The 13,702-nt window shown below is 42.2% G+C and overlaps 1 protein-coding gene across 1 annotated transcript in view; it reads right to left on the reverse strand.

The window, feature by feature from the left end:
• LOC136676057 (sickle tail protein-like) overlaps nucleotides 1–6,395 on the reverse strand; it is a 41,463-nt gene extending 35,068 nt beyond the window's left edge. The window contains exons 1-2 of the mRNA XM_066652909.1: nucleotides 6,282–6,395; nucleotides 3,965–4,081 (exon numbers count right to left, since the gene is read on the reverse strand). Of these exons, the coding sequence (XP_066509006.1) occupies nucleotides 3,965–4,081; nucleotides 6,282–6,395 (231 nt within the window). The remainder of the gene's footprint in view (nucleotides 1–3,964; nucleotides 4,082–6,281) is intronic.
• Nucleotides 6,396–13,702: the final 7,307 nt, after the last annotated feature.

The raw sequence follows: 13,702 nt of genomic DNA on the forward strand, positions 1-13,702 counted from the left end.
TATTCTGATAAATATTTGTTGCTATTTTTACAAAATAAAGATTATAAATGCATTAAAAAAATAAAAACATTCAATGTTTTCTAGTTTCAGAAAGATTTTGTGAAAACGTTTCAAAACGTTTTATTGTGATATTTAAAACAAAAATTAAAAACAAAAAAGAGCAACTTTGATTTACATCTAAATATTTCCCAGGAGTTTGTAATAAACTTAAAAACAAAGCAAAATAGAAAAAAAAACCCTGTGGTACTACATCATTCTGATGCCCTGGGAGTACCTGCATGATAAAGACATCTAAATAATGTTCTCATCTTTGGCAGCTGGCAGCTGTGGGTAAAACTGAGCAGTAGACTCTTAGAAGCGGAAGATACTAACAGCGCTTGATACTATCTCCTCACAGGTGCCGGTGCATTTAGGGTTTCCTCACCACTCAAGCATTACACCACACCACAGAAAGAATAATAGCCTTGATTGTCTCGGCTGGGCTTTAACTTCACATCAAACATAGAGATTTATAACCCATGACAGACGGCTCAGTTCACTGCATAAACCTCCTTTAGCAGCTCATGCAACAAAGCATTAGGGAAAAGGTCCTGCAAATTAAAGCTATTTCAGTGCGGTGAAACCATGTGAGAGGAAACAGCAAACTGGACAAACTGGAATTTTTCACATATCAAAGCAAAAAATGAGCAGCTTCTGTATGTCAAATGAAAGGATTCCTAAGTGATTAGCCGTAGCTAAATAAATGACTCCACAAAATTTTGCAGAACTAAGACATTGTCTTTTAAAGTTATTTCTTCTAAAATAACTATAGTGCAGACAGTGCAAAGTGTGCAAAGGGGTCATTACAGTACAATCATGTAAAGCCAAAAAGCTACAAACTCAAAGCAAGTGCTATAAGCAATATTTAGCAATAACCTAATCAGATCATGATAGTTAGCGTCTCCTGGCTTTTACTCCTCATTGGGACAGGCATAATATGTTTGCTCAGGCAAATGTAGTTTAAAGGAAAGGCAGTGGCTTGGTGAGCAGTTGGTTCGGTTGGCTGCTCGCTCTAATCGCGAGTAAAGGAATGACCAGAGGACCACGGCTCATCTGCGCTGGACAGACGCCAGGCCTTTGAAAAGCTCAGCCAGGCTAGAATAAATCTAGCCTCCCCAGCTACGTCCCACTGGCTCTGGAGGATATTTGAAAATACAAGGGGCTGCACTCCCCCGGGATGGGCTCCAAAATCTCAGTGCCCTGAGCCCCCAGTGAGTAAATGACATGAGAAAATGGAATGGCACTAGAACCATGGGGGAGTGGGTGTACGTGTGTGTGCTTGTGTGTGTTTGCTGGGATACTTATACTAATCACTGCAGCACTGTATCTGGGCAGTGGGACTAGCTATAAACCAGATATAAAACCATTGTAGACCAGAGTAGATAAGCACTAAACCACACATAAAAGGCTAACAAACAGATGTAAGACTAAAATAGGCAGATACATCAGAACGTACATCATAACAACATCATAATACAGATATAATACCAGCCTAGGCCAGAGTAAATAAACCTACAAAGCAGAAAAGAACACACATCATAAACAAGTGTAAATCAATGTCATCCAATACGTAACCTGTACAAACCTTAAATAAACTAGTACACATGGGCACTAAAGCAGTAATAGGCCATCTGTTAACGAGTATAAACTAGCATCTAAACCAATCACACCAGCACTAAACAAGGGTAAACCATCTATAATCCAGTATACACCAGCATTCAACAAGTGTAAACCATCTATAAACCAGTGCTTAACCAGTGTAAACCATCTATAAACCAGTATATACCAGCACTAAACCGATATAAACCAGTGCTTAACCAGTGTAAACCATCTATAAACCAGTATATACCAGCACTAAACCGATATAAACCAGTGCTTAACCAGCGTAAACCATCTATAAACCAGTATTTACCAGCACTAAACCAGTATAAACCAGTGCTTAACCAGCGTAAACCATCTATAAACCAGTATATACCAGCACTAAACCGGTATAAACCAGTGCTTAACCAGCGTAAACCATCTATAAACCAGTATATACCAGCACTAAACCGGTATAAACCAGTGCTTAACCTGTGTAAACCATCTATAAACCAGTATATACCAGCACTAAACCGATATAAACCAGTGCTTAACCAGCGTAAACCATCTATAAACCAGTATTTACCAGCACTAAACCAGTATAAACCAGTGCTTAACCAGCGTAAACCATCTATAAACCAGTATATACCAGCACTAAACCAGTATAAACCAGTACTTAACCAGTGTAAACCATCTATAAACCAGTATATACCAGCACTAAACCGGTATAAACCAGTGCTTAACCAGCGTAAACCATCTATAAACCAGTATATACCAGCACTAAACCGGTATAAACCAGTGCTTAACCAGCGTAAACCATCTATAAACCAGTATATACCAGCACTAAACCAGTATAAACCAGTACTTAACCAATGTAAACCATCTATAAACCAGTATATACCAGCACCAAACCAGTATAAACCAGTGCTTAACCAGTGTAAACCATCTATAAACTAGTATATACTAGCATTAAAACGATATAGACCAGTGTAAAACATCTATAAACGAGCATTTACCAGCACTAAACCGGTATAAACCAGTACTTAACCAGTGTAAACCATCTATAAACCAGTATATACCAGCACCAAACCAGTATAAACCAGTGCTTAACCAGCGCAAACCATCTATAAACCAGTATATACCAGCATTAAACCAGTATATACCAGCACTAAACCAGTATAAACCAGTGCTTAACCAGTGTAAACCACCTATAAACCAGTACATACCGGCACTAAAACGATATAAACAAGTGTAAACCATCTATAAATGAGTATTTACCAGCACTAAACTGGTATAAACCAATACTTAACCAGTGTAAACCATCTATAAACCAGTACATACCAGCACTAAAAGATATAAACCAGTGTAAACCATCTATAAACCAGTATACACCAGCACTAAACCAGTATAAACCAGTGCTTAACCTGTGTAAACCATCTATAAACCAGTGTAAACCATCTATAAATGAGTATTTACCAGCAGTAAACCGGTATAAACCAGTACTTAACCAGCGTAAACCATCTATAAACCAGTATACACCAGCACTAAACCAGTATAAACCAGTACTTAACCAGTGTAAACCATCTATAAACCAGTATATACCAGCATTAAAACGATATAGACCAGTGTAAAACATCTATAAACGAGTATTTACCAGCACTAAACCGGTATAAACCAGTACTAAACCAGTGTAAACCATTTGCAAACCAGTATGGATCAGCATTAATCCAGTAGTCTATAAGCCAACACTAAACCATCATGTACCAACATCAAACAATTACAAGCTTTAAACACAGACGAGAGTTTTTGAATGAGCCACAATACATGGGAACCAATGAGAACAGAAGTTATTTACACATTTACACATTTACACAAGCTTAAGGAGATAGAGAGAGGATAGAGAGGGTGTGGAACGGTGCTGTAAAACACAAGCAGGATCGCTTTTAATCCAGAGGAGTGGACACCCAGTTTCTACAGTTGTCCTTGGTATTTACATGTATTACAAACCTGAAACAAGTGCACGCAACTCCCTCCAGTCGAGCAAAGGAACATCACTAAACAGCAGCTTTGTCTTGATTCACTTTTCAGAGCCCCACAAGTTCATGCAACTTTCTCCTGGTGCAACATCATTAACACGAGCCTAAAACACGCGTTTAACCCGCGTTCATCTTCTAAAGACCAGACCAGAGCCTAAAAGAGCGGAGTGTGCATTTACCTTAAAACGAGACCTGCTCCTCCTCCTCTCCACTGCGGCTCACTCTGGGGCTGCGCTCAGGAAACACTCGCGCGCAGAACGACCGTGTGACGTCACGCACAAATAATAATAAAAAAAAATCCTAGTTCTCACCTGTAAAAACCTGCTCGGTCTCGCGCTCGCCTGTGTTTGAGGAGGAAAAGTGGGTCGTAGGTGCCTTTCCGCAGCTTCATGCTCCGTTAAAAGTCGCACGCGCTTCTGTGAGAGCTTCTACACAACGGAGTTAGTTGTGGGAGTTGAAGAGAAGGAGGGGCGCGCGCAGTGAAAGGGGGGGAACGTTCCTCGTGCAAAAACTCAAACCGAAACTCCCAGTCTAAGGTCGGATATTCTTACTCTTTTAAAATAATGATCACTATTTTCTATTACATTAATGAAGGGATATTAAAAAAAAAGCGAGAACAGACAAATATCTATAAACAATACATAGCTTATATAGTGTAGTAGTGAGCCGTCTACTGGACAGTGTCCGCTATTGCACTGAGATTTAAAAATACTGCTTTGAAATACTGATTATGACGTAGTATCTTTTAGTAAAATATTACTGCATCATAATAATGACTTAATATCACATAATAACAAGTTAGTATCTTATAAGAACGATTTATTTTATAAAAATGTAGTATCTAATTGTGACGTCATCATATTAATGTATCTTATATTGTCTAATAATAAAGACCTGGTATTTAATGGTAATTACTTTAATAATAATGAGAAAGTTTATTATATTATTTCATCATTTTGCATTCACAGTAGGATCACTTGTGATACTGAATTGTAAAGAGTACACACACAAACACACACACACACACACACACACACACTATAAAACAAAAAAGATATTCGAAATGAGTTGTGGCTTTGATACAATGAAACAAGCAGTTAAATTCCTGTGTATCTCTCAAGGTTATCCAAGCAAAAAGGAGCCAGTGGAAATGTCAAGTGGAAATGACTAGCTATAAAAATGTCATTTTTCAGCACTTCATCTGTTGGAAGCTCTTCATGCTTCATCACAGCACACAGTAACACTCCAGGACTATAAGAACATCATAAATCAAACATTAGCTCATCTGCAGATCCTGGTGTACGTAAACATATGGCTCTATTCTCTGCAGTTAATTTACTGTTCCATGAGTTTTGCTTTGCTTCTAAAAACTGTCATTTAAATCTAAAAACATATCCCTGGAAATCAACTTGAAAATGTATGTATTCATCTGTGTATTTCAGTACAGTGTTTCAGTCGTCTGTTATATAGATTACATTTAAAGGAACACTACATAATATTTTGACCTTAAAATTACAGCTTCAAAAGCACTGTGATGTTTCACTGACCTGTAATTATGAGAATATAACCTCTGTCAGTACTACTCTGGGCCCAGCACTGCGGACATTGCACTATGTAACTTTTGGAGGGGGTAGGAAGCCACCCACTTTCTACCCCTCCCCACTGATTTGAGTACATTCATTCATTCATTCAATATCTGTAACCCTTATCCAGTTCAGGGTCATGGTGTGTCCAGAACCTACCTGGAATCACTGGGCGCAAGGCAGGAATACACCCTGGAGAGGGCGCCAGTCCTTCACAGGTTGACACACACTCACACACTCACACATACAAACACTTTTGAGTCGCCAATCCACCTACCAACGTGTGTTTTTGGAGCATGGGAGGAAACCGCAGCACCCGGAGGAAACCCACGCAGACACAGGGAGAACACACCACACTCCTCACAGACAGTCACCCGGAGGAAACCCACGCAGACACAGGGAGAACACACCACACTCCTCACAGACAGTCACCCGGAGGAAACCCACGCAGACACAGGGAGAACACACCAAACTCTTCACAGACAGTCACCCTGAGGAAACCCACGCAGACACAGGGAGAACACACCACACTCTTCACAGACAGTCACCCTGAGGAAACCCACACAGACACAGGGAGAACACACCACACTCCTCACAGACAGTCACCCGGAGGAAACCCACGCAGACACAGGGAGAACACACCAAACTCTTCACAGACAGTCACCCTGAGGAAACCCACGCAGACACAGGGAGAACACACCACACTCTTCACAGACAGTCACCCTGAGGAAACCCACACAGACACAGGGAGAACACACCACACTCCTCACAGACAGTCACCTGGAGCGGGAATCGATCCCACAACCTCCAGGTCCATGGAGCTGTGTGACTGCGACACTACCTGCTGAACCACCGTGCCGCCTGATTTCAGTACAGTGCTGTAAAAATGTATAACACTAGTGTTCCTTTAATGGCTGTTTTGATTGGAAGTGAACCAATGAAAATGCCTTATTCCACAGCACTCTGTCATAAAATTAATCAACGATTAAAAACGGAATAACACACCTGGAGACTAAAGGGTTAACAGAACTCACTAGGTTCTTACCTGGTCTCTGAACCTCTCCTGGTGGCCCATGATGGTGGAGGCATGGTGGGGGTATTTCTGCTTCAGATGCTCCAGAAAGGCCTCCTTCCTTCGCTCGAGATTGTGCGGCTGCATAGGAACCGTGTGTCTGCGTGGAACGGTTCGAGGAGACCAGGGGTCAAGGTGTTCAATTTGGTCCTTTCTGCTCTGCCTCCTGTCCAGACTGCCTGCATCCTCAACTGAGCACGCCCTGTGATCGCCTCTCACCAGCTCTACAATCAAAAAACAGATGGGGAAAACAGGCTCAGGAAGTGGGGTCAGATAGGGACTCGCTTTCAGTTCAAGACCCACTGTTAATTATTTCTGATAAGAGAGATACAGGCACAGTAATGACTGTCTAAAAGGCCATTCAGCTGTTAGCTACCAGAGCAATTAAAGAGTCCGGCTCGCCATTTATCTCATATACTGCTTGTTCACAGCAGAATGTTCTTTACTGACAATGACTAGACCACATACCGTGGCCCTGTATGAAGCATCCAGAGCATTGAATATAGCCTCAGCTCATTATCCAAAGCCTCAGAGTCATGCAGCCCACACCAACCACTTTGAATGAACATAAAGGATCAATTCTTCGAGTACGACACACACTTATTAACAGAAGGAAATAAATGAAAGACAATAAATGTGATGTGATGTCTGGGAAAGCTAATAAAGTCTCTGTCATTGTGATGGAAATGAAACACACACCAATCAGCTTCAGTTGAGATGTTATTGCACAGAAAACACCAACGTAGGGAACTTCTACAGTCAAAAAGGACAAGTTTGAATGAGAACATATTTATTTGATGCTAATAAGCCGTACCCCAAGAACAAACAAAGGATCCCTGCTGATGTTAGACTCTCCTACGTGGGCCGTAAATGTGGACCGAAATGCATTTAAAAATAAACAAATGCTGGGGAAAAAAACCTTGTTCTACCGCAAGCTCCCAGAGTTCAGCAACAGATACAGAAAAATAAAGGTGTGCTAGTGGATAGACCAACAGTTTAAGAACAAAGTCCCTCGTTAAGTGATCGTAAGGATTTTAGTTGTATTTTTGATTGCAGACATCAAAATCGAACAATTAGTCTCATTCATTGTCTGTAAACACTTATCCAGTTCAGGGTCGCGGTGGGTCCGAAGCCTACCCGGAATCACAGGGCGCAAGTCGGAACACGCCCTGGAGGGGGCGCCACACCTTTGCAGGGTGACACACACTCACACATTCACTCACACACCCTCCCATACTAACCGCTTGAACTTAAACACATTCTGAAAGTGCTTTCTCAAACACACAGTTCCACCTTAAAAGATGCAGTGCTTCTAATTTTATTTAAAATTATTTTGCTGTGAGGACAGTAGTTCTCCACAGTCATCTTCATTGGGTCTGAGGGTCAAAAGGAGCAGTCTATGGGACCTGATTTGACAGAATAGACTACTACACATATTTGATGGATTTATTATTTAGAAGCTATTCCTATTGTTGCTGTTGGGACTAAATCTCTTACATTTTATGAGGTTTTCATATAAAAATGACAACAAAACTTTAAGAGGCTTATGTCTTTGTTTGCCGTTTGATGGCACAAAGCCCTGAGCTCAAAGTAATGTTATCTTGTCATTTAAGATACAGTAAAGCAGGCATTTAAACTCTCTCCAGATATGAAAGCATGCCTCTAAAGGACAACAGCATGAAGCCAGTCCTCAGCGTTCTGCTCTGTGATCCGAGTGAGAGGTCAGCAGTAATCGCCTCTTACTTCGTTTCTCACAGTGTTTAAGTAAGAGTCAGACTGTCTGCTTGTTAGTGTAAATACCACTGTACTTTATCTATAGTCATTTTTCATAAAGAGATAGGAGTGTGTCTCTGGAATGTGCAGCCATAATACTATCATCTTATAAACCCTGCCGCTATGGACTTACTTTAGACTAATTGGAATACTTGGTAACCGTTTACATCAATGCTGTTATAATGTGTTACATGGCAGCTATAATACCTTATAACATCTGACATGGCTCTTAAGGGTGAAGTTCATGTTTGTAATAATAATAATAATAATAATAATAATAATAATAATAATAAAACATTTAAAAAATAAAATTCTTAAGATGTTTCTCTCTTTTTGCTCACAGCACTGAAGAGACATCTAGAGTGTTCTCCCTGTGTCTGCGTGGGTTTCCTCCGGGTGACTGTCTGTGAGGAGTGTGGTGTGTTCTCTCTGTGTCTGCGTGAGTTTCCTCCGGGTGACTGTCTGTGAGGAGTGTGGTGTGTTCTCCCTGTGTCTGTGTGGGTGTCCTCTGGGTGACTGTCTGTGAGGAGTGTGGTGTGTTCTCTCTGTGTCTGCGTGGGTGTCTTCCGGGTGACTGTCTGTGGGGAGTGTGGTGTGTTCTCTCTGTGTCTGCGTGGGTGTCTTCCGGGTGACTGTCTGTGAGGAGTGTGGTGTGTTCTCTCTGTGTCTGCGTGGGTGTCCTCTGGGTGACTGTCTGTGAGGAGTGTGGTGTGTTCTCTCTGTGTCTGCGTGGGTGTCTTCCGGGTGCTCCGGACGCTCCAAAAACACACTTTGGTAGGTGGACTGGAGACTCAAAAGTGTCTGTAGGTGTGAGTGAATTTGAGTGTGTGAAGGACTGGCGCCCCCTCCAGGGTGTGCTCGGTGATTCTGGGTGTGCTCCGGACCCCCGGATAAGGGTTACTGACAACAAATGAATTAATGAACGTAGATCATTATTCACATTAACGCACAATTTCTTAAAACCTGTTTCATTCATTTAATTAATTCATTTTATCATTCATTTATTCATGTACTGTAACCAGTTCATCCTGATCAGGGTTCACCTCTGGACAATTTCACACACTCAGCCAGTCTACAGTGGCTACAGTTAAACGTACATGCTTTCATGTATCAAAAATACAAGACTCTGAATCTCATAATTTAAAAAAAATCAATTTGGGTTCTGTATCTGGGTGTGAAGCATTTTCTCTCACGTTCTTTTAAAACACTGTGACACTGCATGTGTAGTATCTGTCCTATTATATAAATAACTGTCTCTAACACTAGTTATTTCTCACCATCACCACTTATTGGCCAGATATGGGAAGTCTCTGTGTATAAAAACGGTTCAAGACTTCATGCTGAAACATCTGGATCACATCTGACTGGGGGACCACCACTGGAACATGCTGAGCAGATGTTGAAAAGGAACGCTGAAACAGGTGTTGGCCTGATCATGAATAAATGTGAGATTATGTTCACTAATGGACTGTTCTCAGTCCTTCATACACACACACACACACACACACACACACACACACCATTTAATAATATCCCACAGGGACTCATTTCAAAACTCTAAGTGCTATAAAGCAATAAAAATACAGAGAAAATCCTAGATTTTAAAGAACTAGCTTTTAGTTCCGTCACTCCTGATCCACGCTTGGCACAGAGTCACTAATGATAGCGACCGTAAGCTCATGTGCAGCTGCTCCAGACAAAGAAACAATTGCCGATTTGGTAAGATCATTTATTCTGAGGATAAATGATCTTACCAGAGTCTTATGATCTCATCGGACAACTGTAGGACAATGCCTTCACATCCTGCAATTAACATATACATGTATGAATGCTTAATATAGGTGTGTGTATGTGCAGCATGTGTGTGTTTTGATGGAAATTGTGCTTCCCCATGCTTCTTATCGCTTTCCTTCCCTGGAAAACTCAGTTCTGGAAAGTGGAGAAAATCCAGGCATTGTCCTCACAACTCATTTTCCAAGTGTGTTTGAGGTCATGCTATGGGGAGGATTTCCTCAAACACACACACACACACACACACACACACACACACACACACACACACACACCAGAGAGAAGCGATCTGTAACACTACAGACTGTCGTATGTTACTTGAGTTGATTTTGAAGTTTTAAATGAACTTATAAAGTAATAAACCTCTTACTCTCTCCACGTCACCTCACGTTAATGTGGGGCCTCAAGTGGCCTTTTACTTTAATAATACGCTGAGCAAATAGAAGATGACAAATTAGAGCACATAAGGCAACATCTTTGATAAATAATATAGGCTCTAATTGCTACAAACGACCCCCACGAGCCAGTGACATCCAGGGCTGGGGCTATGCAAAATACTCTGCAAAAAAAGGATCTAAATATGTTGTTGGTGTTGTGTGGCTCTAGGAGCTAGATGTAATTTATTTAGAGGTGGTGGCTGGGCATTTGTCATGTTTTTATGTTCGTGGAGTTGGTGGCTGTGTATTTGTCCCCACCATCTCCACGTACTCTACCAGTACTCAGTAGAGCCTCTGTTATTGCTAGTCCAGCTCAGCACTACAAGAACTGCACTATGTAACTTTTGGAGGTAGGTAACTGCCACCCCCACCCTGCTTTCAAAACAGTGCTGTAAAAGTGAATTACACTGTGCAACTGTAGGGGGAGCTCCAAATCTTACCTAGTGTTCCTTTAAAGACGTAATGAACTGTGTTTACCACTGTAGCAGAAATATTTATGCAGGGTTTACGGTACAGAGCAGGTCCTCCATGTCAGTGTGAAGTGACAAAAAGGATAGTCCCATGAGAAAATTGCTCCATTCATTTTAGTTTAAGTGCCACAGTGTTGTATGGTGTTTAGACAAGGCTCTAACCTCTGCACTGCTGCATCATTAGTTAGACTTAATTGTACGGCTGGATTAATAGTTGTAGATGAACGGTGCTACTGTGTCTCGGCTCTGTGGTGTAGCTAAGCTAATCCTCCTGCAGAGCACAGATTAATCACTGTCAGAAACCCTGGAGGAGGCCCACAGTGGTGTGAGAGTCAGACGCACCCCAAAATCAGAAAAGAAAAGAAAAAGCAGACAAAACAACAAGGTGATTACAACACACTGCAACAACAACAACAACAACAACAAAACAAGCATGTTATTTCTACACCTCTGGGCCTGTCAAGCTTCTACATCTCACAGTCTCTGGGCATCAGGAAAAAATAAGAAAGAGAGAGAGAGAGAGAGAGAGAGAGAGAGAGAGAGAGAGAGAGAGAGAGAGAAGGAGAGAGAGAGAGAGAGAGAGAGAGGGAGTAGAGAGAGAAAGAGAGAGAGAGAGAGAGAGAGTAGAGAGAGAAAGAGAGAGAGAGAGAGTAGAGAGAGAAAGAGAGAGAGAGAGAGAGAGTAGAGAGAGAGAGAGAGAGAAAGAGAGAGAAAGAGAGAGACAGAGAGAGAGTAGAGAGTAGAGAGAGAGACAGAGAGAGAGAGAGAGAGAGAGAGAGTAGAGAGAGAAAGAGAGAGAGAGAGTAGAGAGAGAGTAGAGAGAGAGAGAGAGAGAGAGAGAGAGAGAGAGAGAGAGTAGATTTCTAATTCTCTTTTGTACCATATTTCACTCATCTATTGATATATTGTTTACATCTCAACAATTACCAGAGCTCAACACACTTGGAGGAGCACATTAACTGCAGTGTTATTACTCGGGTGACCAGATCTGAGATGGTGAAAAAGAGGACACGTCTGGGGGGTGGGGTGGGGGTGGGGCAGATTGGTCCATAGCTGCTCGAGGTGAGGGTAGGTACATGAACTTTGCCTGAAATAAACAAGGACTACTGACGTGCAGACTGAGCAATTAAATGTTTACAGAGAAGATTATCGACCAATAACGGTAGCGCTACAGTCAGACCATCCAATCAGAAGATTTTATGCTACTTCACCACGAAACGCTTCTCAAAGTTCCCGGACGTTTGTGAAATTCCGCCCGGACATTTTTTAACTCTAAACAAGAGGACATGTCCAGGTAAAAAAGGACGTCTGGTCACCCTAGTTATTACGTTAGCTAACGTATACCTCATTTGGCTAGCATTGTGCTGAATAACGAAAAGGAGATGAGCCATCCGACCCACCTAGAGAGCGGGAGAATGTTCAGGTCGGCTGTTTGGACCCCTGTTTGTGAACGGCAGAGGTATCACCAGGGATCACACTTTTAGAGAGTTATCCTGGTTTTTACAGGTGTTTACCCTGAATTTGTCCATATCACTGCACTATAGGAAGCCGTATTAAAATCATAGGTAAAGTTGTGAATGTTACGTCGTGATGTTGTTGACAAATAGCTGCCCATCATTTAAAACAATTCTGCATAAGCCAAAGCCCCGTTGTGAGCGCAGGTTTTGGAAAGAGTTTGTTGCTGTATTTAAATGCGTTGCTGTTGTTGCCTGGCTTTCTGTGATAAGCTCACTGCAATACCTCCTTCTCCATTATGGAGAAAATAATGAGCTCTACCTGTTGAAGGCTGAACTATTCCCTTATCTGCTTTTTTTTTTTTTTTTTTTATTTGTTTATTTAATTTTTTTAAATGACCTCAGAATGTCTCAGCAGCCCAGCAAAATAATATAACCTGACTGGTTAGATACAGGATGAATTATTCCTCCGGGTGACTGTCTGTGAGGAGTGTGGTGTGTTCTCACTATGTCTGCGTGGGTTTCCTCCGGGTGACTGTCTGTGAGGAGTGTGGTGTGTTCTCACTATGTCTGCGTGGGTTTCCTCCGGGTGACTGTCTGTGAGGAGTGTGGTGTGTTCTCCCTGTGTCTGCGTGGGTTTCCTCCGGGTGACTGTCTGTGAGGAGTGTGGTGTGTTCTCCCTGTGTCTGCGTGGGTTTCCTCCGGGTGACTGTCTGTGAGGAGTGTGGTGTGTTCTCCCTGTGTCTGCGTGGGTTTCCTCCAGGTGACTGTCTGTGAGGAGTGTGGTGTGTTCTCCCTGTGTCTGCGTGGGTTTCCTCTGGGTGACTGTCTGTGAGGAGTGTGGTGTGTTCTCACTGTGTCTGCGTGGGTTTCCTCTGGGTGACTGTCTGTGAGGAGTGTGGTGTGTTCTCACTGTGTCTGCGTGGGTTTCCTCCGGGTGCTCCGGTTTCCTCCCACAGTCCAAAAACACACGTTGGTAGGTGGAATGGCGACTCAAAAGTGTCCGTAGGTGTGAGTGTGTGAGTGAATGTGTGAGTGTGCGTTGCCCTGTGAAGGACTGGTGCCCCCTAGTTACAGATAATGGATGGATGGATGGATGTTTGTGTGTGGAGAATGAATAGGTCAATTCCTATAAATGTCCTCATCCAACGTCCAGTCTCAGGCAATGAGGATGATCACTGAAGATGACAGGCCTCTACATTATTTCTGTGGACTTTTCACGTTTGGGCCTTTCCCCTTAAATTCATGTCAAACTCCACGCGAAACCATTCCAATGAGTCTTCTGAGAACTGCAGCATCTCAAAACGATTCATTCCAATCAGCTGAAATATAGAAAGTCGTATCCCTGCCCTTTCCAATGCCTTTTTTTAAAAACAGATTCACACTATGTGATTCATGCTTGTCAGACTGGGGTTTGTTTTCAGCTCAAGAGTGATGCTTAATTTGGGGGAAAATAGGAGGCCTACTGT

The sequence above is a fragment of the Hoplias malabaricus genome, chromosome X1, assembly GCF_029633855.1.
Source record: "Hoplias malabaricus isolate fHopMal1 chromosome X1, fHopMal1.hap1, whole genome shotgun sequence".
Lineage (NCBI taxonomy): Eukaryota > Metazoa > Chordata > Actinopteri > Characiformes > Erythrinidae > Hoplias > Hoplias malabaricus.